The 21,659-nt window shown below is 39.6% G+C and overlaps 2 protein-coding genes across 4 annotated transcripts; one reads left to right on the forward strand and one right to left on the reverse strand.

The window, feature by feature from the left end:
- Positions 1-3,299: 3,299 nt before the first annotated feature.
- Positions 3,300-4,914, reverse strand: LOC125294833 (beta-microseminoprotein-like). The gene is made up of 4 exons (XM_048243863.1): positions 4,829-4,914; positions 4,414-4,507; positions 4,062-4,182; positions 3,300-3,462 (listed from the first exon to the last, which is right to left on the reverse strand). Exons 1-4 carry the CDS (start codon positions 4,829-4,831, stop codon positions 3,336-3,338), a joined length of 345 nt encoding a protein of 114 aa, XP_048099820.1. The 5' UTR covers positions 4,832-4,914; the 3' UTR covers positions 3,300-3,335.
- Positions 4,915-7,680: 2,766 nt separating this feature from the next.
- LOC125294359 (fibroblast growth factor receptor 1-A-like) lies at positions 7,681-21,178 on the forward strand. 3 transcript variants are annotated; one of them, XM_048242986.1, is made up of 9 exons: positions 7,681-7,932; positions 8,238-8,350; positions 11,628-11,794; positions 13,853-13,976; positions 15,654-15,844; positions 16,856-17,000; positions 18,935-19,134; positions 19,543-19,632; positions 20,581-21,178. In XM_048242986.1, exons 2-9 carry the CDS (start codon positions 8,275-8,277, stop codon positions 20,602-20,604), a joined length of 1,017 nt encoding a protein of 338 aa, XP_048098943.1. In that variant the 5' UTR covers positions 7,681-7,932; positions 8,238-8,274; the 3' UTR covers positions 20,605-21,178. The 3 variants fall into 3 exon arrangements, with proteins under 3 accessions (XP_048098943.1, XP_048098942.1, XP_048098944.1); XM_048242985.1 differs by having other exon boundaries at positions 19,543-21,178; XM_048242987.1 differs by lacking the exons at positions 19,543-19,632; positions 20,581-21,178 and having other exon boundaries at positions 18,966-19,097.
- The last annotated feature ends 481 nt before the right edge of the window (positions 21,179-21,659 follow it).

A 21,659-nucleotide genomic window follows, 5' to 3' on the forward strand; every position in this document is an offset into this window, starting at 1 on the left:
CCTCCTTGTCCTTAACTGGGATAGACCTCTCCAGAATAAGTCCCGCCTCCTAACTTCCGTATCCATCCAACCTTCGGTAGTCAAATGTCTATGGGAAATAACATGGCGTTTTGAAAGATCGTACCTGTCAAACTCTGTAGGTGACAAAGTAGAAAAAGCTGCTGGGCAGATTGGCCTACACACTTCTGCCATCTAGTTTCCACTGGATTTTTTGATTTTCGGTGCCGTTTAAGTAGTATAGTCTATAGTATACTACTTAAACGGCACCGACAATAAAAAAATCCAGTGGAAACTAGATGGCAGAAGTGTGTAGGCCAATCTGCCCGCCATCTTTTTCAACTTCGCTACCTACAGATGTTTTACCGGTATGATATTTCGAAACGCCATGTTATTTCCCATAGACAATCCACGCCCGGAAGTTGGATGGATACGGAAGTTACGGAGGCGGGACTTATTCTGGAGAGGTCAATACTAGCAATGTGGCATTCAAGATTTTTTTTTTTTTTTTTACCAGCGAGCCTGGTAAAACATCTGACATCCCAGAGTGCTAAATGTTTTACATGTGGAATCGATGTATGACACGAAAAGCTGTCAATCATGTTGTATATGCCATTTCATGCCTTAATGAACTTTTCTGTGCACATGTACCGGTATTTCCACAAACATCCTCTGGTGTGTTCTCTGAGGTGCATTGACTATTCAATTCTAAACACTTTATTTATCCCCAAGGGGCAATGTGCACAGCCACATAGAGTAGAACACAGATAAATAACATAAAAATGCAAAGAAACGTAAGATAGAAAATAAATGAATTGGTGAGCTTCCAGGCCAGAATGTTGGGGCTGTAAAGTGTTGAATGCAGAAGAGAAGTCAGCAGACAGAAGTCTTGCTATAGAGTTGGGGGATTCCAGGTGCGTGTGGATGGTTTTAGCGATGAATACCTTTGCTTCCTTAGTCCCTCAGCCCGATACATTGGAGTATGTCCATTTGTGAGTTCACCGCCTTTGTGATGTGGTTCTTGATCCTCTCCATTGCCATAAATGTTTTTCATTAGGAAATATGGTAGCAGAAGACTGTTGATTTATGGGCGGTGGCAGTGTAGTGTTTAAGGAGCTCGGCTAGCATGCAGTAGCCAAGCAAGTCGTGGGTTCAATTCCTAACTGCCACCGCTGTACCCTTGAGCAAGGCACTCAGCCCGAGTTAGTCCAGGGAGACTGGCCCCCTGTTGGTATATGTAAGTCGCTTTTGATAAAAGTGTCCGCTAAATACATAGACATAACATAATTTTGTTCATCGCAAGAGCAGGGTGTAATCCATCTCCACCGATTCAGGGGTACTTATTTACCTCAACTATGTCCATTTACACTAAAGCTAATCTGCATGGCCTTTTCTCGTGTAATCCCTTCTTAACGGGTGTGCACAGAATCAGGCACAAGTTACAGTAACATAGATTATAAAACAGTGCACAGCATCAGGCACAAGTTACAGTAACATAGATTATAAAACAGTGGCGCGACAGGATCCTGAACACCACAGCGCTCACAATGACCGACTGCACGTGTTGCTGTTCATGGTCCTACTGTATGTGCTACTTAAAGGTACAGGTTGGTCTCCACAAACCAGCACTGAACAGGAGCAATGGCTCAACCTCTCTCTTCCCAGTGTAGACACAGACTACTCGCTTTCTCCTCAGTGAGGAGATGGAATGTTCACATTCCCCGCAAGTTCGCGGGCATTACAAAATAGCAAATAATCATTGGATGATTAAACAACTTATCAAGCAACTTATCAAACAAATACATTTGATTGGTCTATGTACAGAATTCCATATCACAACATAGACATTAAACAAAGCATTGTGGTCATTGTAGTGACATGAGGGAAAACACAGGAATAGAGGCTACTGTAAACTGGAAACACTTTTTGCAGGTACTTACACTTGCCTTTTATTATTTGTTTAATTTCCAATAACATGCCTATGGCCTTATATGGTAAAGGCAGAGATACAATCTAAGGCACTCATTCACTCTGCAATAGCTTTATTTCGCAACTGTATTGTGGGGGCATATAATGTTATGGTCAGACGTTAGTTATTTTGCAGGTACATGCATTCCAGTCATACAGCAGCTCAGAGTCTGCAGAATCCACTTGGTCACGACATTCTAAAAAGAAAGTATAGCACCAATTATGGTGTGATCATTACATGTTCATTATTGCAATTATTCTCCTCTAGTTCGTGCTAATAGAATCTTGCACCATATAATGGATCTGCTAACATGAGTTAGAAGGAAAGGTCAAAGTTCTCTTGATGATTTGGCAAGAAACTGCACCATTGAATCAGAAGAGAAAGGTTATTCGGTGAAAACAGCTGATTTCTTCAAAATCTCTCTTGGTTGGATTTGATGTGGTTTTGCTGAGTTTAGATTTCAAGTATGACTTAACACCAACTCAGTCATAACCTGCTGGATAAGAGCACAACTGTGCCTCTTCAGATACAAAGTGGTATTATGAGGAAGTTCAGGCCAAAGCATTCTAATTTGAGTGGATACCTGGGCAACACAGAGTACTGGTACATATATATTTTCCATTATGGCAAGACAGTTACTTTTTCATATTCTGTTCCTATTTTTAGATCATTTTGATTTTTGAAACTAAAATAATATGCATGGTCCCCATACACATCATCATTCATAAACATGGATGAAAGCTTTGAAAATGTTGCTCGGAATAGGGCTTGATGCATACATTAAAAAGGTCAAAGGTCACAATTTCAACAAAAATACTCACTTGTCTTACAAGACAATACAAGTACAGATTTCCAAATGAAAAAACAGTTTGGAAAAAATACTGGTATTTTATTTAAGATTAGGGCAAGCACCCTGTACAAAAGATCTATACAATTGTTCATGTTTTTTTTCTTCATTATTTGATTAATGGGGCAGCCGTGGGCCACTGGTTAGCACTTTGGACTTGTAACCGGAGGGTTGCCGGATCTAGCCCCGACCAGTGGGCCACCGCTGAAGTGCCCTTGAGCAAGGCAACTAACCCCTCGCTGCTCCCCGAGCGCTGCTGTGGTTGCAGGCAGCTCACTGCACCAGGATTAGTGTGTGCTTCACCTCACTGTGTGTTCACTGTGTGCTGTGTGTGTTTCACTAATTCACGGATTGGGTTAAATGCAGAGACCAAATTTCCCTCACGGGATCAAAAGAGTATATATACTTATACTTATACTAATGCTGATCACAGGTATGGATTGCCTTAGATAAAACACACTAAAAGATACACTGCACTCTCTCTGCCATGTTACATAATGCATTCTTGCACTTAGAAGCTTATTATTTCCCAACTGCATTATGGGGACATGTAATATCAGGATTGTTCTTCTTCACTACTTCATAGGTGCATTCCTTCCAGTCATACAGCACTTCGCAGTCTGCAGGATATCCACTTGGTCGTGCCATTCTGAAAAACAGGCAGCATTTATGTATGGTGGTCATCATAGGCTAGTTTCCTCTATTCAGATTAAGCCTAATCCCAGACTGAAAGGGAGGAGATTTCTATAAACATACAAATATGCTAGACTATATCAATTAATACTGCAACTAATCTCTTTCATCTCGTTTCATGCAACCTGAAATGTGGACTGGATAAAAGTGCCGGTAATACTGTGATCTGTTATGGTGAGGAAAAAAAGGCAAAATGTTTTGATGATTAGGGAAGAAACCACTTCATAGAAAAGCAGAGAAGCATCAGAATTACTCCAGTATTGACTAACATCAACTCTGTCACAACTTGGTCAATAATAAGATTACAGCTGCCATGAATATCACAATGACATTGACATGATCAATGCAAGACGATCTTGTTGTTGTTATTTATGTTAGTGGTAATATTTATTCATGGCACCTCCCCTGTAAACATAAAAAATAAGGATATTATTCTTTACTTAAGTCCCAAAAGGGTGGACAGGACCCCAGCGTGCTGTGGGGAGACCCTTTCAAGTCAGTGGAACTTTCTGTTGCATTCCATAAAGTTGCTTATAGTGGTCATGCTGCACAAACCTGTCACAACACTGCATGCCGCCGGCACTGCAGCTGCAGCTCTGGCATCCAGAGTTCACCCAGTTTGACCCAACACGGTGCTGGGTGTGATCCCAGGAATCTTCACAGAACCTCAGCCCCGCTGCAGAAACAGAGACCTCAAGTGTTGTCAATAAAACACATAACCTCAAAACCATTTGAATAAGCCAATGTACATGCATTTTACAACAGTGTTTGAGCTCTCGCACAAGAACTATGTAATCTATCCTTGGCTCTTTGGACTGTTCATTGATTGCATAGTAAAACACTTTTGTTATGTTTCTTAACACACTTAGGCTATAGATTTAGAAATATAATTCAGACATGGACATACGTTGTTCAAAATCAACCTTCGCCATTTCCATATAGCAGGCTGTATGGACCAGGGGAACCAGGCAGCAAGTGATCAGTAGGGCAGCTACAGACCTCTGTACAGACACAAAGAGAAAGATGTCTCACTTTTTGTTATGACACTTCTCACAAACAGTGTTTTAGCAGCACTGCTCTTGAATATAAAATAATAATAATAATAAAGAAATCGCTCTCTCACTGTATGTGTGAGAAAGCTATATAAATATCCTTGTCATCATTTCATCACGTCCACAACTTCAGCACAATTTCTCAGGATTATCACATTTCAAGAATCTGGGCAAAATCCAAGCTATTTCATGCACAAACAGTAGTGGTATTAATAAAAACTAATCATATTTAACCATTTAATTGGAATCATTTGACTTTAATAGGCTTACCATGGTTGTAAACTGGGGTTGTAGGTGCAATAGTCAGGCTGTGTCAAGTATTTTAACAGAGAATGTCACATCAATAGAACCATCCTTCAATATTGACATGGGAAGGAGGAGCTAAGTTATCGGAGGAGCTCCAACCAGAAAGCCTGGCAAACAGCAGCTTAGCACTTTTTCACCGGCACCATTCTCTGCAAACATTTCTAATATAGCCTACTCTTTAAACAAACAAAAAAAACACCATATATTCCATATTTAACATGTAAGCTTGATGTTCCTCTTATTTTATAATAATACTTGTTCTTAAGCCAAAACAATAGTAGTAGACAAGATTTCAAATATTTGCCATGGATGATGTTTTCCAACACAGTAAATATTGGTGCTTATCAATGAACTTTACTTTCTGGGCTTTTGTACACAAGCACACTGTTCTGGTCATTTACCCTGAACACAGGTTGGATACTTGAACCTTCACCTGTGTTGCAATGCATACTATTGTGGATCAGTCAAAATATGTCTTATATGACTTGCTGTTCAGCAAAGACACATGACAATGTTAAATAGCATTTTCATTTACAAAGACAGCTATCACAAAGAGGAGGAAGTCTCTATTTCAGACAGGTTTTCTGTTTAATGTTTGCTGACTGTTTGTAAATTCCCCTTGTAACAGGGATGGCATGAGGGAGGAGCATACCTCTAGTTCTAGTTTCAAGTCTTATTGTTGCATATACTTTGCAATACAGCAAAATTCTTATGCCACAGTTGCAGTAGTGCAAGGATAAAAGGGGTAAATAAACACAGGGGGGCACTATACTTGCATCTAAGATGACTATACATACAGTTAAGAACAAAATTATTCATACCCCTGGCAAATATTGATTTAATGTTGTACATTTTCTCTTGACCAATATGTTTGTTCTGACTGAAAATGACACCGCCACATGGCTAAAGGTTGTAAGACAATGTGGTAGAAACATGGAATGAAAAAAAAAGTATTTTCTTATTTAACATTTTTATGAAAAATGGCATGTCCAAAATTATTCATACCCTTTTTAATCAGTGGAAACATCTTTATTTGCATTCACAGTTCTCAAAATGGTTCTTATAATACCTATCAAGCCTCTCCATGTCTCCACAACGATTCTAGACCGTACCCTTTTAGCAGCAATCCTGGTTTTGAGGCAGGATTGATTCTTTGCCATCACTCTGGCCTTGTGCTCACTTTTTTGACCGATTGAGGTCTCTGGCTGGGCCACTCTAAAATGTTGATACTGTTCTCTGTTAACCATTCCTTGCCTTGTTTGGCTGTATGTTTTGGATCATTGTGTGGTTAAATGGTCCAATGCCGTCTATTGGGGTAGGTCTCTCGGCTTGATCTTTTCCTCCAGAATCGTAATGTAGCTCCTTGTTTTAGGGTTACTGTTTCCAGGGTCCTATTTTCCCAGGGCCCTATTACCAGGGTGCGATGTTCTCAGGACCCATGATCCCCAGTTAAATGTTCTGCTAACACACACAGTGGCTGAATCTCAGTGTCCCCCCTCATAGCCTTTGATGCGTGTTCCTGCTAACTTTGTAACTGCTTTGGTTGGTCCCATAGTGAAATTGTGAAGTGCATGAGGGCTCACTCGCACCCTTTCTGTGCCCTTTCCATAAGTCAACATTTATGCAAACTTTAGCCTACCTAAGGGAATTACCAACAATTCATAATGTTGTGATGTGAAACACAGGGTTACCCCTGGAGGTTACACATGTTTGGTGTTGTCAAATTAACAATAGGTCATTTCCCATTGTTGCATTTTGTACCCTTACAGCCTTTCAGACTCAGTCATTTATCTATGGATATCAGTTAAGTCTTAGACCTGAGGGGGACATTGAGGTTCAGCCATTACTTAGGGGTCAGGACACACTACATTTAAAGTATTGTATCATATTATTCAGGCTTTCCTATTACACAAGGATTCAAAACAACTATGCACACTATAACCAAAGTGTGATGGTCTCTAAAAAGAACAACATCTTTGTTGTTCTGGGAGAAATAGAATACTTACATTTAAAATAGACATAAAATACTGCTTGTGTTCATCTTTATTCTGAAAAAAAATAAACACAAATCTAAAAGAAAGCGCCATTAGCATATACTGTAAGTGCCTTTGCAATAGGCCTATGGCAGCTCCAGTTTGTGATTGAGCTTGATGAAACAAAAATGAAAAGTCGTCTCAACATTACATGACGACAATATTATTATTGAACTGTTTTACAAAAGTACAGTTAAAATGTAATGACCTAGCAAATGTCAGCTGGGTATGTAAAATAGGCAGGTAGACAAATTAGCATAGCATACATAACTTGATTCAACAGACGTGATACTGGGTTGTGTGTTAGATAAATCGATAGGCACTGGCAGATGTGATAGGTGGATACATAGACTGTATACAGTATAGGCCTAGTCTAAGAGTAGATTGATATCTTTGCGTGTAGCCTAATGCTGTAAACTCACATGCCATGTATAACGGCAGTTTTTTTTTTGTTACATCAAAGCCTGTTTCCTTCTTACATTTCTTATTATTATTATTTATTTAGTTACCAACCAGTTTCATTCATTTTAAAACAACCTTTAATGGCAATGGTACTTTTTAATTTTACATAACTCTCTTTTTTATATTACATAATGCTAAACATATGCTTGTGTTGAAATGCATGCTACACAACCCTTTTGTTTCAGATTTGTAACACCCCACACTTTCTTACTGCATACTTGTTCAATCATTCTTTCTTTCACTCTTGCTTGCACTGAGGTGTTTTGAGAGACAGGGGGAGACAGTGTTTTAAATTCAGTCATGTAAGTAGTCTGAGGGCTGGCGTTGAGGGCTACAGACTCAGAGAATCTAATTTGCTTCTTTAACATTTTTTGGGAGACAGAGGGTCCACGCTCCATCTCACTCCACAACAGGTGACCAGTGGGAGTTACGCCTTAACACCGATCTATGACAGTATCATCATTAACACCTGGAACCTATGTTTTAAGTGGATTTATGAACTCACAGATTGGTTACAAAATTGGACAGATTGAAAAAAGGACTTGAGGGGAACTGCTGAACTTCTATCTCAGGGTAATACCTTTATGTTTGCCAGTAGTAGTTATCTCAGGGTACTACCTTTATGTTTGCCAGTAGTAGTTATCTCAGGGTAATACCTTTATGTTTGCCAGTAGTAGTTATCTCAGGGTACTACCTTTGTGTTTGCCAGTAGTAGTTATCTCAGGGAACTACCTTTATGTTTGCCAGTAGTAGTTATTGTGACCTACTTAATTAAAGCACATTATGTGTCTTAGTTACATGTTTGATCAGATGTTGTAACCACTATGCTTTGAATACAAAAGTTTTCACTTGTCTGCATTGTGGATCTCTCCATCCAGAGCGTTCCCCAGCTGTGAAGCCCACGGCAGGATAAGGATGACGGGGAGCATGCCACCACCACTGCTGCTGCTGCTGCTCTGGACTCTGACGGCTCTTTGGACTCTGTCAGAGGGTATGTTTACCATCTTACTGACAGTCTATTTTAGCCTTTTATACTTTACTCTTTTATCCTATTTTACCCTGCTTTTTCCATCCTCTATTCATATGAGTAAATCATTATGAAGATTCCATTGAAAGAGTCACACATGGGTATCCCCTTACTTTTATCAACAGCACCGATGCAATATATTCACTTTACAATGGTACCACTCCAAGATAAAGTATATGCTGTCTGATAGCATCGGCCAATGGTTCTCAAAGTGTGGGACGGGACCCCTCTAGTGGGCAATGATGGCATGACGGGTGGGGCACCACAATGTTCCTATATTAATGCCTTTCTTTTTTGACAAGGAAGATCACACATTGAAAACAAAACAGCTACACTGAGGCGACTGAGACAGGAAATGTAACATGGAATCAAAATGGGAAAATAATATTTTACCGTTTCCCTTTTTCTGGGGTGATGGAGTCAGGTGGGGCTTGAAAATTCCACACCTCCAAAGCGGGGAATGATGGAAAAAGTTTGAGAACCACTGAACTAGGCCCAGTTTTCACAAACGTTAATAAACCAGCTCTTTCTCACTCACCCAGACAAACCTGTTAGCAAATTTAAATGTGCTCTGTAGGTCAGTCTGGAAAGGAACCCATTGACATCCATTTAACCGGCAGAGCAAATTCTGGGGGTTGCCAGTGTGTCAAAATCTGAATAAAAGTGGCATATCCCTAACCTGACTCTCTCCAGATGAATTTCATTCTGGCTAGCTTCACTCATCCATCTGGGATCGATCCATTGGAGAGGTGTTTCAGAAGGCTGGGCCTTTTCAAAAATCCTTGCATATGATTGGATATGCCACTTGTCCGTCATCTATTGACGTGCTACTTCAACCACTCACATCGAAGCCAACCCGTGACGCTGAGAACAGTCTCACAGTCGCTTTTATGCTACGTCACATCTGTGAAACTCCCGCCCTGCGTCCTGATTGGCTCCACCATGAAATCACTCTCAACGGAAGCGATCCCAGATGGATGTGAGTGGAGCTAGGCGGAACGAAATTCATCTGCTGAGAGTCAGGTTACCATATCCCTGCATAATATAACACAGTTATAGGCCAGGACATATATCAGGCATTCCTGGCATGCACTGGATTTAATTTACAGTGTCAAAATATCTGATATATAGACAGTATAATAGATCACTATCAAGATATTCTGATATCAAGAATTCTATTCTGAACTAATTTTTTTCATACAGTCATAAGTCGAGGTTTGGCCATGTGTGATTCAGATTCTATTTTGTCTCAGCTTATATCACAATTATTATCTCGGAAACATACTGTCATTCATTCATTCCACATAGTACATGGATGTGTTTCTGTCTCCTTTGCAGGCCGATGCTGACAACTCTCTTGCATGGAAAGTCAAAAGTCCCTATGGGTAGCTAGTCAATATTGTGAAAAAAAGTTGCTGACAGGGTCTGAAAAGTTGCCAAATCTAGCTACAAATTTGTTAAGATGGCAACACTGTTTGGATGTTTCCTGTTTTGAAAAATGTGTTGTGCCACCCAGAAGTATAATATATATATATATATATAGGCTACTCACAATATATTTTTTAGTTTAAATATACAGTGCCATGAAAAAGTATGTGAACCCATACTAAAGTTGACTAAAAAGTGGAATAAAAAAAATCATCTTAAAAAATGAGGTGGAGGAGATCATCAAGGGGTACTTTCCATAAGATCACCTCTCAGTGCAAATCAAACCAGCTATGAGGCTAACTGAAATAAAACCATGCCACCCTGTATGGTGAAGGGTATGCGATGATGTGGGGCTATTTTAATTCCAAAGGCCAAGGGAACTTTATCAGGATGCATAGGGGTGTGTATACTTATGGTTATGGGATTTGCCAGATGCCTTTGTCCAAAGTGACATACAAATACAAAATAATATAATACTTCAATTTAACAGGGGGTAATTTAAAATGTTGGTCAGACTACATTGAGAATAGCAATAATAAACAACAATGTCAATTCAATCAATAGTCTAATTAAATAAACAATGAAAATGAAGGAAAATAGCAAAAATAAACAATAATGTCCATTCAATCAATAATATAATAACAATAGCATTGCAAAACTACAGTAAGGAGAATATCAATAATAAACTACTATGGCAATCAACAGCCTAATTCAAATAAGCAATCCTATACAAACCATAAAGCATAAGAAGCGCTAAATGAACTAACTGCATGTTGAACAGATATGCCTTTAGAATGGAGAGCACTCATGCCCCCTTTATTTAAAGGAAGAACATTTATTTATTTATAATACATTATTCATTCACAAAGAAACGTGGTGTCCATAAAGGTTTTCTTCATATTGTTAATTAAGGCATTAAGATCAATGTCCAAAATATGATTTGTTATTCCTCTTTTTAGACAACTTTAGCTAGGTTTACATATTTTTTCACTTATGAATGGATTTGAGTGCTTTTAATCAGTCATGCACGTGATAAGAGTGGCCTTCTTAGAGCCTTTGTCCCATCTGCTTTCATATTTAATCTGAAAGGTTGGTTGGTGACTCCTCCAATTTTGTAATTATTAGATACATGGCACTACAATAGGAGCACTGATGGGTCAACATGAGCGAACTAGGTAGCAGCAAAGACTATAATTCGGCGAGTTTAATTTATGATGTTGCAAATAAAACATACCGGCTTATATAATATAATCTTACAAATAATAGAAATGAAAGCTCTGTAGAAGAGCTAACGTTACATGGTCTGACAATTTAGTTAGCTAATAAGCAACCTGCCCTATCTGACACCTTTTTGTTTAAGACCATTTTGCCTGACAGAGGTTTTCCTGACACCTGACGCCTTTTCAAATGACACCTGAGACCTGACTGTGCATTTCCATGAACTTTTCCTGAGACCTGGTGCCTTTCCATCAGATGTCTGATACCTGACTCATTTGAGAATGTCCTCATATATACATGAGTAATATCCTATTTATGACATTTGTGTAAAATACAAATACTCTGCAACTGTAGGAGGATCACAGTAACAAAAAAAAACAAAAACAGAAAAAAACAGAAACTTAATTTGATTGCTTTAAGATGGCATAGTCGTTACTTTCATTATACAAGTAATCTTTATCCACTGACTCCTGTTTTTAACAATGGTCCCACACTAGACTATGCCCGAGAAAATGAAGAAGGAATTTTCTGTCTCAGTGTTGAGTGAGTAATCTTTATGAGTGAGTAATCATCATTTCATCGCTCGTGATTTTAGCGATGTCCCCACAGTGGACTCAACCGAGGATGAAGAAACTTCATGTCATCCCTGCGGGCAACACGGTCAAGTTTCGCTGCCAGGCCAGTGGCAATCCCACCCCAACGATGAAGTGGTTTAAGAATGGCAAGGAGTTTAAAATGGACCAGCGCATGGGAGGATTTAAGGTAAACTGTATCTGCAAGTAGCAATGCTGGTGACCAACACACAAATGTTCCTCTATGCAGTGGTTAAAGTGGGATTTGGCAGGTGGGGGAACCCTGAAATCCAGTGTTGGTGCAATGGGGAAAAATGACTCACCATTGGACAATATATTGAGTATCGTGGTGTAGCAATACTTTTTTTGACAAGAATTGCTAGTTTCTTGGTCACCCCTGTCAGTCAAAATAGCCCCCCATATTGAATTGTACCAGGGGTGTCACTAGACCTAGAACTACACTGGGGCACAAGTCCCTGAAAATTGTGTATATTTTAACATTTAAATGCATCAATCTGGTGCACTTTGAAAAGAAATTCAGAGGTTAGATTTGCTTATTTTTATCTGGATGAAAATGTTTGTGCTGTAGCCAAAACTGTTTTGCACACACAGGTGGTATAGTTATGATGATGATAGCCTAAAGCAATAAGTTCCATATAGGCCTACCGCCCTGCATTTGACATGTTTAAATTGTGAAATTTTAACATTACTTCACCTTCGACTTTAACTTCCCTCCAACATCTACGTGCCCTGGCTTGAACAGCAACTGTAAACACAGCGACTTCATCTGCATGCGTGAATAGATGCATGTGCACTCAAACCAGACAGGAGACCCACGAGAACCTAACGTCGGGAAGGGACAACAGGGTGTTAGTGAAGGCGTGGCCAGGGGGTGATATTATATTTTGATTTGTTGAACACGTGTTCCTGAAGGAGAGGCAGGCTGCAATTTGTCGGTTGCCTACACACGAAAAATTAACTCACCATTATTTAACAATATCATTGCGCTATATTGTTTATATGAAATGCGTTCCACCCCGTTCTCCTCCACTTTAACCCCTGCCTCTATCTCATTAAGGTGTTCAGCAAGGAAATCATAACAATGTGATATTGCTGTATTGACATGAGGTAATGTAATTAATGAGAGAAAACACTGTAAGCAGTGCAGTTGTGTGCCTCCAATTTCCACTTTTGAAATCTGAAGTGGCTGTGGTAGCATAAACCAGTGGTTCTTAAACTGGGGGTCGGTACCCCCAGGGGGGTTGGCAAACATATTGGAGGGGTCACAAAATGATTTGCAGTCTGAATTAAAGACATTTTTCTAAAGGTTTATAGACCAACTGTTTTAGAAACTGGGATATTCAGTAGCCGTTGATGTAGGCTTCCAATTCAGTGTTTCCATAATGTTCCTCAGAAAGTGGATAGGTCTACTCTGTTAACGCAAACTCAAATATATGCCTGCTCCCCTTGATGCATCTGCTTCCAATGCCCATCTCGCAACATTTTGGAACCAAATTTCGCATTTTGAATCACCTTTGACTGCTTCAGAGTGGCTGGCTACAGGCATGTACAAACATGTCCTTAACACAACCCTTAACATTAGTTTTCAAAACTGTGTTTTAAGGACATGTTTGTGCATGCCTGTAGCCAGCCACTCTGAAGCAGTTTCTAAACGAGTCAAAAAGTCGAGACAGGACCTATCGTCAGCATTTCTGTGTCCACCACTCTAGTTCATCTAAAACAATCCAGAAAAGGGACTCAAAGTGCTAAATACCACAATTATCCTTTAAATGGACATCTTAAACACCTTTCCCTTTTGTTTCCATCTCGTAAACACCAAGTGGTGCAGTAGGCGCATTGTTGTTCATCTTTCTGCTTCTTCTTTTTCGCTTATTGCGCAAAAGCCTCGTTATATTAATTTGACATTCTTACAACATAGCCACAACACAAATATGCCTTCATAGCATTGGAACAGACATGCACAAGTTTAACTTGAGAGAAAAATGCAGATTTCAGTTTCCAAATAAAGAACCCTCCACAAATAACCTACAATCTAATGACTTGAGTTATTTTCTCGGCTCTAGGTGCGACAGCAGTACTGTACCCTCATCATGGAGTCTGATCTCTTGTGAATGTATATGTATAGCCGCAACCGTAGCCTATATATCTTCAGTGAATGATTCATAATATAATATTCATCTGTTCTTAGTTCTCATCTTGTTGAATCATCTGGCTCTGTTTTCCTTAGGTGCGAGAGCACATGTGGACCATCCTCATGGAGTATGTAGTGCCCTCAGACAAGGGGAACTACACTTGTGTGGTGGAGAACCAGTATGGCAGCATCAACCATACTTACCAGCTGGATGTCATACGTCAGTACCATGTTGGTTAGCTTTATGGTAACCTGAGAAAACAATAAGACTTACTGACGTATTATAGCAATGTACTGAATAGAATAGAGAGGGATAGAAAATGTGTTTAAAATGATGTGTCAACATGCAGCGTCAAGTAGAACAATAGTCAGACTGTTCTAACACACCCGTGCAAAGTCGGCAGTGTGTGAGCGATCAACAGGCAGGTGATATGAGGCCAAGATCTAGATTCACCCACACCAGCCTGTGACTGAGTCACATTTGAATAACCCAGTCAAAATCACACCCCATTGGCCCGTAAAGCCTTGCAAGATATTTCTGAGGGCACGACATCACTCCAGAACCTCGCCTCCACTGATTGGTTTTGAGAGCAGGCCTAATTTGCCCACTCTGAAGGCGCCGCGATCTCCACAATCAAAGAAAAGCAAAAGCAGATCGGAGTCTGAACATTTTGTTTTCTGCTTCATTAGGCTTGTATTTATCAGGCATCAGAATGAAGGGGAGGGTTTTCCCCCCCTTGAAAGCAGCTTTTAGCCTCTCGACTTCAGTCAACATATTTAACAGTTCCAACTGACCCAGGGGCTGCTGCTTTGACTTGCAGTCGTTTCAACAAAATGGCGGCAATTATCCTCACAGAGACTGGACTGGATAAGTAGCCTAATTCGTTTGGGATCTGTTATGAGTTGGGCCATGAAATTGTGGTCTCAGTGTTGTGAAATGATTTCAAGTCTGAGGTGTATTATACGTGGCCGACAGGTGAAAATGACATGCAATTTATGACAACAGATGCAAATCAACAAAACACGTGCAAATAGACAAAACATGTGCAACACAAACAACTTAAGAAAACATCTTCATCTTCATTTGACAACACGTGCACATCGTTTAGAAAACGCGCTGCAAATTCAGAAAACATTTCCATTTCAGAAACGTGAAAATCACAACACAACAGAAGTGTTACGGCTCCTACACACAGGTGCGTTCCGTCAACGCATGCCAGTGGGTGTTCCCGACGGTAGCTATGCAAATGACTTGAAGTAAAACCGTAATTTGATTGGTTGGTGCCGTCTGTTGATTGGCTTGATTGGCCGGTGCCGTCTGTCGGTGCAGCAACAGCTGAACTTCTCAACGCAAACAACGGGGAGAAACGCGACGCGACGGACCCACAATTCAGTTCGGCAACGGATGACGTGAGCCCATGTAAAGTGAATGGGATGCGTCTCCAGCAACGCGATGCACGCAGCTGTGTGTAGGAGCCGTTACCAGGGGGCACTTAAAAGTGATGAACACCTCTGAATAGGTGGCGAACTACATACGTACATACGACAGTAAAGGAGAGGTGTTCATCACTTTTAAGTGCCATTAAAATGTTAGGATAAACCCAAATACTTACATTTCAAGCCAGATTTCTTTAAAAAGGAGCTGTCATTGTCACACCCGTTTGCCACCTGTTCAGAGGTGTTCATAATCTATTTGCACGTGTTTTGTTGATTTGCACCTGTTAGGCTAAACTCAAACCAGACAAATTGCAGTTCTTATAGCTGTGATACACCTTTGATATGCTTTTGAGTCTTTTTAAAAGACTGTGTGTGTGTGTGTGTGTGTGTGTGTGTGTGTGTGTGTGTGTGTGTGTGTGTGTGTGTGTGTGTGTGTGTGTGTGTGTGTGTGCATGTACAGCACGCTGTCCTCACAGGCCCATCCTACAGGCAGGTCTTCCAGCAAATCGCACTGCGGTGGTGGGTAGTGATGTGAAGTTTGTTTGTAAGGTCTTCAGTAACCCCCAGCCTCACATCCAGTGGTTGAAGCATATTGAAATCAACGGGAGTCATTATGGACCTGATGGATTACCATATGTTCGGGTGCTAAAGGTATGATATCACTAATTTGAAGAATTACTACAGGAAAGCTGGCTGCCAGTGGAAAACAAAGCTGGTGGTTCTACAATTGTATTTTAATTATTTGTATCATAATAAAAAGGAAGTTAGGAAAGCGAAACAACTTTATTTTTCAGAGAAGAATACTCCTCTGGATTGGAACCGCAATGAGCTATTTGCATGTCTGTATACAACCCCAGTAGATGCCAGATGGCAGCTTTTGGGTCCTTTTTATGTTGAATGGACTAAATGGACAAACTTCATTTTTAGGTCCATTCCAAAAAAGTTGTGACATTGTGTAAAATGTAAATAAAAACCTAATGTGATAATCTACTAAGCTCTTAAACTCGCATTTAAAAACAGTTACATCAACATATTAGATGTTGAAAGTGTGAAAATTTCATGGGAAATATAAGCTGATTTTAAATTTGATGCCAGCAACATGTGTTTAAAAAGTAGGGATGTGGACAACAAAGGCGTATAAGTAGTTTAATGATAAAGACAACAAAAGGAGTATCATAGAGTTTCTCATACATGTAAGTAAAGAAACTGTGGTGTGGACAAATATAAGAACAATGCTCCTCAATGTGAAATTGTGAATATAATATCATTAAAATATTCAGAGAATCCAGAGAAATCTTTGTAAACAAGGGACAGGGCTACGAAGGGACACAAAGTCAGGCAATGCACTCCCTTCAGAAAAAGGTCTTATTATAACCTCTCTGTACCTGTAATCGTTAGGGATGGTTATACAGTATGTGAGGTTATAATCGCACATATGGGTGTCTGCTGAGCTGCAGATGGTCAGGTTCCTAGGTCTTCTGCATACAATTCCCTGTGGCCCATCTCATGCAGAGAGGTACTGTAGTCTAGGCAGGGTGAAAACATTGTGTTCTCTCTCTCTCTTCAGCTTACCCTGCCTTGATCGGCAGTTCACTTTATACATGAACCTGCTCACTGCTGGTGTCCTTTCTAACTTTTCCTTTTCCTTTTTTCTAACTCTAGACTGTTTACGTTAACACCACAGACAAGGAAATGGAGGTCCTGCTAATAAAGAAAGTGACTTTTGAGGATGCTGGGAAGTATACCTGCTTGGCGGGGAACTCTTTTGGGATTTCTTACCATTCTGCATGGTTGACTGTCTATAAAGGTAGGAAAATGTACACTATGTGATACAGTGATAGAATGGGTATTCCGGAATGCAGTGATAGAATGGGTATTCCGGAATGCAATGATAGAATGGGTATTCCGGATAATGTACAGCTTCAGGCACAGCAGCTACATATTTTTGCATTGAAAATGTTCCATCTGTAAATTGCCAGGTGTAATCCAGACTGTGGTTACTGCGTGAACAGGGGTAACTTTCAGAAACTATTTGTACAGTGTCAAAAGCCAGCTTTACTTTTGTTTGGCCTTAAATGTCATATGTTTTGCTTTTTTCATGTCTATTTCTGTATAGCCTAGAGTTATTACCCTGCATCATCTCTCTGTTTTATAACATTGGCATATTACATTATTTCCTTATCGCAATTTGTATTCATTTTAATATCCTCTGAGGTTGATTCCTTCCAACTATGTGTAACGGGCAAAACTGTACCCATTAAGGAACAACAATTTAGCATTTACTGATTACTCTATTCAGGGGGCAGGCTAGATATATCTATAGCTACAGTATGTGGCCGTGTCAGTATTGGGTGAATGTGCATCTACCTTATAAATTCCCACCCTTTCACTCAAACCAAAAAGACTAGGATATTAACTGGTTAAGTAGCGAATTTATTTGCACTTCACCCTCTGGTTGAATGAAAAATGAAAATAGAAAGTAATAAACAAAACAACAACATATATGTATACTAATAATCACAAAAGAAAAGAGGCCTTCAGTGTGCCCCAAATACCTTATCACAGTAGCTTAAAAGCTCAGTATTAACCTGTAATTATTTACCCTGCTAATAATTACTCACACCGGTGGAGTGTTAAAGAATAAGTTTCAAAGTCACCATTCAAAGTGTCCCGGGGCAATAACCTTATTAATATTCCAAATAACTTTATATTGTTACCGTAACCTTACATTTCCAATGCATGACAAAAACATGACAAACAAGGCTGCATTTATTAAAACAGGCTACTAAAATGTTGAAACTTAAAACCAGCCTGTAAACTTAAAGCGATGGTTCGGAGTAGTTTCACTCTAGGGTCCTTTTGCACCATGACCCCAAGCCAAACACCCTGAACCTGTTTTCCCTTGGTCGAACCCTGGTCGAGTAGCACTGTCAGAATCCTAATGGTACCAACTTTTATCTCGTAAATTACCCCACTAATAATGCCCTGAGTGGTACAAAACTAGTATGTTCTTTACTCATAAAACGTGACATTGAAAAGTTTGTAAATACACCAGGAGTTTATTTAAATAAGACTTGCCTGATGGATGCTATTATCTGCTACTATACCGCTGTGTCGACGTTACTTCCGTGGTTTGGGAAAAGCCCGTAAAAGTCCTGGCAGGAAGCATGCATAAGGATGTAGATCCACGAATGCACTAATATTTTGTTCATAGTACCAGTTTGCAACAATTATTAGTTAACACTAAGTTGTAAACACTTCGGAAAAAAAATATTAAAAACTGGATATACCAAAAAACGTTGATGTAATCGCTTCTGTGTCCTTTCATTGGTCAGTTCTGTGACTCGTCACATATGCTTGGGACTGAATGATACTATTCAGTTAGCACCACAAATGACATTAGAGGAGCGCAGACAACTAAATCTGCGGATTGGCAATGCCACTGTTTACAGTCCGTTCACAAATGTTGCCACTGGATGTGCAGCCTGCTGGAAGCTATGGATACAATAATTTGTAACTGCAATGAACTAATGTAGAAGAATGAAGAAGGATGGAAAACATTTTTTTATGTGAACATGCACCATTATGTAGAGCAAAAGGCCTACAATGTGTGAGAGCTGAACAGCATGGTGAAATGAGGATAAGAACCTGATTCACCTGACTGTGTGTATGTGTGTGTGTGTGTGTGTGTGTGTGTGTGTGTGTGTTTGTGTGTGTGTGTGTGTGTGTGAACTTTGATAGACCCAAAACCCAACACTTCCTGTTTCCCCAGTTCAATGCCAAAACTGCCAGCAGATCGCACTGTAGTGGTGGGTAGTGATGTGGAGTTTGTGTGTAAGGTCTTCAGTAACCCCCAGCCCCATATCCAGTGGCTGAAGCATATTGAAAACCATGGGAGTCGTTTTGGATGTGATGGTTTGCCATTTGTTCGGGTGCTAAAGGTAGGTCTATGACATGTTAACTGTCACCCACTAAACAGTGCAGAGGCCCTGTTGTGTTACCACCATTTTAAGCAAGACAATATTTTAAGTCTTGGCTACTGGTAGCACTGTACAGAGTTAGTTCTCCATACAGAATCCATACAGAGATACACCTGTCTCTGTATACCTTAATAAGCTTAGATAAACTGTAGAACTGTGTAGAAAGTCTGGACAGTGTTTTAGGCTACTTTCTCTTCCGTTTAAGCATTTTTCAACCCAGGGCATATTTTTGGATGGCAGTGAGTGATCAACACGTCATCTGAAAATAATGTTGTATGCCAACATGTTCTTCAGTAGGGTCCTGCTCAGCCCTTTTCTTCCTCTCTCTAAAATCTCTATCATGGATCTGTTCTTTTTGTTCTCTTCTAGTCCACTGGGCCTAACACCACAGACAAGGAAATGGAGGTCCTACAAATAAAGAATGTGACTTTAGAGGATGCTGGGCAGTATAGCTGCATGGTGGGGAACTCCTATAGGACATTTTATCATTCTGCATGGTTGACTGTCCAACAAGGTGTCTGATGTATGTTTAAAGTATAGTCGAGCCCACTATACTGGGTGAAGAAGCACTTAGCTATTAGCAGACATGGGCAGTATTTTAATTATATGTATTTAAAATATGTATTTAATTACTTTAGCGTATTTTGTCATTTGTATTTTGCAGGATTGGAAAAACTCAAATGTAGTTTGTAACAAAATACTTTGAGGGATTGTATTTGAGTATTTCAACTACTTAAATACTTCTCAAATAAGCCAAAATGCCATCACTCAATTAAATATACTACCCACTATAACCATGACAATAGGCAATGCTTATCATAAAGCCAAAGGCCAATCTTGGTGAATCTGGTTTTAAGAATAGGCTGGGTGCCTGGAGATATCCCTTGGGCAATTCCCTATATTCAACTGTAAAGTTGACCTAAGCATTTCATAACCTTTTTTGGAAGAAAAGCATGAAATGTTTACCCATTTTCCATTTTTCTTGCTGTAGTATGCCACATTGTGACCAACTTAAAAGTGTTAGATCCAACTTTCTTCTATTATGATCCCCTCTGAACATGTGTAAAGTTGAAAAAAAGTCAATTGAGAGAGACAAAATGGTCAACTTTATCACCGTTCTGTAAGGACAACATGGGTGTAAACCCAATTTGTTTGTTTATGTAATTTTTTGTTTATGTAAATACCCTGTAGTAGAGAACTTAAAGCCCCTTTGAACCCCTTAAAACATGTCAGGAAGTTGAAAGAAATTAAAAAGTAACTAGGAGCTTGAATTGTCAGGTGTGTTAAGTGCTACAAGACTAAAATGTGAAAACGATACAGATAAGATACTGAGGGAGAATATTAGGACCACGGCCTTCGACCCCATGACCTTGATTACCTAATAGCTGATGTTCATTCTCACTACAGGACAGTATTAAAACTTGGATTTGACAAGAGGATTTATGTAAGGAGTAACATCCGCTGTGGTGTCCTGATAATATGCAGAAATAACGGAGGAGACGGAGACAAAGACCTCCCGGAGTGGAATTCTCTCCCAAGTTAATTAATTCCGTATATTGGGACACCTTATAGGTTGTTATTCTGTTTATCCCCCATGTTGCCAGTAGGCATGCATTTATAGCACAACAAGGGAAATGTAGTTCAGTTTAAAAAGAGGCCGACCTGTTCAATTTGTTGTACTACTTTCATTGGTTACGGAAAATGATGGTGGGAAGTTTGCTTTGTTACAGTTGATTCCATTGTTGCGAAGCCTGCTTGTCAGTTCAATCATTGTTTACATTAATATGGGATGGTGATTATATTTGTTTACCAGATCTACTTCATAGGTGCCCCAATGTACAGAATTAATAGCCCCCTGCCACCCAATCAAAAATAGTATTTCTTGTCTCTTGGGGATACATTTTCAATAATATTCCTTGTTAGTATACCATGATTATTGTGTGGGTATTTTTGTATTTCCAAATTACTAATTACTTGTATTTTAATTAAATAAATTTTAACATCAGTATTTTGTATTTTATTTTATTACATTTCATGAGCCAGTATTTGTAATTTGTAACAAAATAGTTTTTGATGTATTTGTGCCCACCTCTGGCTATTAGGTTGCATGCAACACATTTCACAATTGTCAAAAGTGCCCCAAGTGTAGCTTAATGCTGGTTAAAAACAGATCCCTTCTCAAATGCCTATTGAACTTTCTAAACTTACACACAATTTTTCTAGCACTTCACTAGGCACTTTTTGAGCTCTTAATTACAGTCTTTGAACTTAAATGGAAACTATGCAACATTTTCAACTTAATAACACAGTTTAGAAATCATTGTGATGGTCAAATGGCCTGTTGTGGCGAGAATGGCATCTTCCCCTGCTCCCTCTACCCTTCTAACAGAAAACCAGCCTTCCAGATCTATCTGCACTAGCGTGCCGGCAGTGTCTGAATCAGGAAGTCCTGTGAGAAGCGAGAACGAGGAAGAAACACGAACTGC

This window comes from Alosa alosa, chromosome 5 (genome assembly GCF_017589495.1).
Source record: "Alosa alosa isolate M-15738 ecotype Scorff River chromosome 5, AALO_Geno_1.1, whole genome shotgun sequence".
Classification (NCBI taxonomy): domain Eukaryota; kingdom Metazoa; phylum Chordata; class Actinopteri; order Clupeiformes; family Clupeidae; genus Alosa; species Alosa alosa.